The 5,429-nt window shown below is 38.5% G+C and overlaps 1 protein-coding gene across 1 annotated transcript; it reads left to right on the top strand.

Annotated features, from left to right (window-relative positions):
• Positions 1-1,209: 1,209 nt before the first annotated feature.
• Positions 1,210-5,341, top strand: LOC119781319 (L-selectin-like; the record flags this gene model as incomplete). Its single annotated transcript, XM_038281745.1, has 3 exons — positions 1,210-1,340; positions 1,521-1,705; positions 5,146-5,341. Coding segments are annotated over exons 1-3 (418 nt in total), but the record flags the coding sequence as incomplete, so codon positions are not given.
• Between the last annotated feature and the right edge of the window lie 88 nt (positions 5,342-5,429).

The raw sequence follows: 5,429 nt of genomic DNA, 5'->3' as shown, positions 1-5,429 counted from the left end.
CATAGGACAAAATGCTCCTCTGATTGAATCACAGAATAGAGTGGTCTCCTGATAACTGTGATTAGCCTTGCACAGACATCAGCAAGTTTCTACCACCGTTGCATGACAGTTTGCAGTAAACAGAGTGAAGCATCTCATTTCTCAAATGTTCCATATGCACACACATTAACTTTATAATCGTCATTGAATAAACCTGACAGTCGCAGTCCAAAATATATTGAAAGTGCAAGTTTATGAATTTGAACGGAGAGGGAACGTTGCCTTTGAATCTTACTAGCTTTCCAACATTACTAGCGATAGCTTTAATGATCCCACTTTGCAATCTAGGGAGGGATTAGCAGCAGCTTTGCACGTTCAAAGTTTTATTAGCAACTAAAATTGGAAGTTAAGGTTCTGTCTCTGCAGTGAGCGTGCAGTTAGCCGTGACTGGCATGAGTGGACAGTATGGGGTGGATTACAGATCCATTTGCTCCTCACTCAGGAGGACAGAGTTCAGTCGATTTTATATGTTGCCAACAATGTCCCAATTAACACAGAAAAGAGTTACTAAATATTGCGCCTTCAGACCTCTCTAGTGCCGTTTTTGAAATATAAGCGCTCATGAGGAATGAAAGGTAAAAAAATATTGCACCATGAGAGCTAAGTTGGCAACACCAGATCTCCCTTTAACGCTAATTTCAAAGGTGGATCTTAGGATTTCTCCTGTTGCATTTTTTGTCGGTGTTCTGTCAGAACAGCATACACTGTCAGATCTGCATACCATTAGCTTTTATCTAACCTAAATCTATTCTGAGGCATAATAAAAACCACAGTCAATGTTTTCTGTGATTTTAAACATTTAAATTGCAGCACAAACGTTTTTACAACCAAAATAACTTATTTTAAATTAATATTGACTAATATGGTTTTAGTTATAGAGGCTTTGTCTCTCAACATCTCGGAAACTTCATTCATGTCTGACCGTTTCTGCATCCAACAAATAGGAGTAGAATAAAAGCTGATTTTCTTTCTTTTTTTTAAGTTGAACGTCTTTTTTTCTGGTGGGTACATTGCTTTTAAAATTCAGAGTGGGTATAATTCTCTGTCCTCTCTTTACCCTGAGGAGGTCAGTTGGTGACACCTCTGGAGTCAAATAAGTCATTTGGGATTTAAAATGTGTTGGTGCTAGTACAATAACACTGGAGGCTTTCTTAGAAAGGACTGCCGCCTAAAATGCAAAGAGCTTATGCATGATTTAGCATTTTCATAATAAGAGAGGAAGCTGGTCTTCAGTCACAGACTGCAGACCAGCCAATGTGCAGAAATGAAGAACCTTCTCTGGTACATCACTGCTGCATCAGGCAAGTGCAATAGTTTTAAATCTTCATTTTTTACTTTTTGAAAAGGTGAACTATTCTCAATCAAACAAACATATTTTATTTCTCTCATTTATGGTGTTTAACAAAAAAAAAAAAAACTGTTCCTGAAATGGAGAATGATTCCAGATGTTGGGGGTAATATTTCCATGTCTGTCCCTGCAGCTCTCTGCTCCGTCTCCTCTCTCTCTGAACGGCGCTACCATTTTATTTATGAACCAAAGAGCTGGACCGAAGCTCAGAGTTACTGCAGGGAAAAGTACACCGACCTGGTTACCGCCGACAACCTGGACATCGTGAAGATGTTGTACGAGATGGGTGATCCGAACAAATTGGACCCCTTTGCAGAAGTAAAGTCACTTTTTCTCTGTTTCTGTGAAAGTAATCCTTGAAATCAATAGTTTTAGAAAGTTCTTTTAAGAAGCCTCTGAAAACTGAAGATATTAATAAAAGCATTGATTGCCTTTTCAGACATATAATCCCATTCTCAGAGGTGTGAATTAAACAAGTATAAATACTTAGTACTTAAGTACACTTAAGTAATGAAGTACACTTTTTAGGTATCTATACTTTACTCCATTACTTATTTTTCCTCCTACTTCTGACTTCTAATCATTACATTTTCACACAAGTATCTGTACTTTCTATTCCTTAGATTTTTAAATCAATCGTTCCTCGTTCCTCTTGGCTTCGGTTTAATGTTTCCAAATCTTTATTTCCCGTCATGTGCTCCATCCAATGCAGATCATTGGCTCCACCCACATCTAGTGAAAACTAGTGTGATTGGATGAGTCATAGAAGGCAAACACTCATTGGTTAGCTAAAGGAAATCATCAGAAGCAAGCAGGAGTTCTTCAAACTGCTAACGTGAATTGTCTATGCCATGCTACAATGTGGGATTCAGAAAAAGATGTTGAAATGTCTGAAAGGTCGGACACAGGCGAGAGCGTATCGGGAGACAGAGACCAATCAGACCTCCCTCATCCTTGGCCCTATCTGAGAGAATTTAGAGAAATAGTCCAAAAATTGAGCTTTCATTCATATAGTGGCATCTGGCTGTTTTTTTTAAGGTTACTTTATACTTTTATACTTTAAGTAGTTTTGGAGCACATACTTTTACACTTTTACTTGAGTAAAGAGGTCAAGTTGATACTTAAAATTTTACCAGAGTGTTTTTAAACTGCAGGATCTATACTTCTACTTAAGAAACAAACATGTGAACTTTTGACACCACTGCACATTCTTAATATAGTGGCATTAATTACCAATCTGATTGGATGATCTGGTGAACTGTAAAGTGCCTCATGATGACATGTGTTGGGAATTAGCCCTACAGAAATAAACTGAATTGAATTAAACTTGGTGCTGTGCTTTGTAGCCATAATAATTTTAACTATCGTAGAAAGGCCCTAAGCTGTTCATTAATTACTTAATTAATTAAGTGGTAAAATAAAAAATGGCCGATTTTAATATTTGATCAGGAGAGAACTTGGAGCAACTTTTCGAAAAATAAATGAGAAAAGGAAAGCGCTAAAAAGCTTACTGGATATAAATAAATGATCATTAAACTAAAAAGAATGCAAAGACAAAGTTATTTGGAAACCTTAGAAAAACACCATATGAAGAACCAACTCACAGCACATTATTATTTTAAGAGAATTTACAGAAACAATTTAATCAGATCGTCCAGACAGACGGAAATCAATATCTAAGGAAACCCAGCTGATTGCTGCCAGTTGTCGACTTTGCAGAATTATCTTCATCTGGATGAGCATATGGCGACGTAGATATTCACTGCCATTGTCATTGGCTTTCCAGCCATCCCTCACACCAAACATGCATGCAGCCACAGTGGAAAGGACAGTAACTTCCAGTAGAAACTAAACCAGTGTGAGTGGAACATTGAAGTACTAATGGTAAACTAGCTCCATGAAGGCATTCTGTCTGGGAAAGAAACAATTAATCAAACAAGCTCTGAAACAGTTTTCATGTCAGAGGATGGAAAGAGCACATCCAGTTAGTAGCCCATTTATTTCTCTTGGAGAGAAACAGGACTACTATGAAAAAACAGGCCAAGCTCCAGCATCTAGAAACAGAGGTGTTGATGGCAGCAGCACAGCTGATATTTCTCTCCAGGATGGAGTCACAGCCAAACAGGAACAGACCAGATGAAGCTACTATGAGAAAAAGCAGAGAGAGCAGAACGTTAGAGATTGAACTAACAGATTCTGCAGAGTGGGAGAATAGAGATAGAATGAAGCAGAATGATGAAGAAGGGGTCCCTATGTCCTCCAGCAGTCTAAGCCTATAGCAGCAGAACTATAGAGATCGCTCAGGATAACTTAGGTATTTTGCATGAGGTATAACAAAGTTAGAACTTCACCCTGGGTGAAAAAGGAAGCATGGACTATTGTGCCAAACCCTAGGGACCAGTTCTTCTGGGCCCTTCCGCCATAACATCCAGGAGGGTTTTAATAAGGGGGAGGCTGAGTCCAAAGTAACACTTATTGTTGTGAAATCAGGCTGCACAGGAATTTTCCTTCAGCCTTGAGTCTTTTCTTGCCGGCTCTATGTGGTAAATCCTTAATTCCAAATTAGTTGGGCTTTGCTTCCTTGAAGCAAGCACATCCATGATCCCATCCCATCTCATCTTTGAGTTCAACCACTCCAGCCAGCATACGGTTCAGCTCCTGGTCCTGCTCGTTCACAGCCTCTGTGAGGGCATCAACCGCTGCTGCAGGCAGCCTGATCAATGCCCAAATTGCCACTGACATCCTCTGTAATTGTAAATACATCAGGTATCCTCCAAATCCAAACAGGAGACATCCAAGTATCGTAAAACCAAAAATCCATATATTTTTGATATCCTCCATTGACAACATTGTAAAAAAAACCATCCTCCAAGCCTTCCAGGAGTCCATGGTGTATCCCATGAAGTATGTCCCCTTTTCCCTGTCTTCCAGTTATATAAATCTAAACAATTGCATTGAGAAACCAACTGACCAGATCTATTGTTTGAGTTTGGATGACATTTAGAGAGATCTCAGAAAAGACAAGACACAGCAAAGCAGGGACAGGCTGGGAGGAACGGGAGCAGCAGGAAAATACGACCGCCTCCTTCAAAAGCCAGAACAGAGTTAGATCAGAGCTGTAATTTGCCACTTAATCTATAGAGATATAAATAATTATACATGCAATTGTTTAGCTAGATCAAACAACTGGAAGTAGGTCAGGGGCATCACTTACTGAACAGCCTTCATATAAGATGTTCAGGACAGTGTTATGTAAATAAAATAGAGAAAAAGAGAAGCTGTGTGTTGAGAAGTTTTATTATTTACAGTGTTGAATAAAATGACAAGGTTTGACTAAAACTAAAATAGATTTTTGTCATTGTGACTAAGACTAAGACTAAATTAAAAAAGGCTGACGAAATGAACACTGTTTGGAAAATTTTTGTTTAAGACTGGAAGAGTTTAAGACAGTAAAAACCGGTAAAGTCAAACAAAACTCAGTCATGTTGACACATCCACTCCAACAACATGACATATAAGGAATATATCCACGTCTTGATGGAATAAACCATTTTCTGTCAAATAAAAAGGTTCAAACTACACAAGTCTGCACAAAAACTGAGAGTATTTGATTATTAAAAAAAAAAGCAAGAAGGTTCTTATTTTGGTTTAAATATTCTACTAGAATAAATTAATAATATCACATTTTTTCTTGAAAAGTAAAAGTTAAACAACTAAAGGAATATTGGATATAACTGAATCAGTCCTCTTTCTAACAGGCCTGGATTGGTTTGTACCGTGATGAGACCATCTGGAAGTGGCTGTCAGATTATAATCCCAACTTCAGTAACTGGGCCAGTGGACAGCCTGACAACCTGTGGTACAGAGCAGGATGCGGAGGGATGTACAGCACTGGAAAATGGCACGATGCCTACTGTGAAGAGCTCTTTACACTCGTCTGCTCCAATGTGACCGGTCAGGGTTTACTTTCTTTCTTTCTTCTTCTTTCAGGATAGTCACTTAGAATCAGTCAGACGAAACACAGCCTGATTTCCAACAACTA

The sequence above is a fragment of the Cyprinodon tularosa genome, unplaced genomic scaffold (genome assembly GCF_016077235.1).
Source record: "Cyprinodon tularosa strain WSP-4 unplaced genomic scaffold, ASM1607723v1 ctg1746, whole genome shotgun sequence".
NCBI lineage: Eukaryota > Metazoa > Chordata > Actinopteri > Cyprinodontiformes > Cyprinodontidae > Cyprinodon > Cyprinodon tularosa.
The sequence above is the reverse complement of the archived record's forward strand: the minus strand, read 5'-3'. Positions and strand labels throughout refer to the sequence as shown.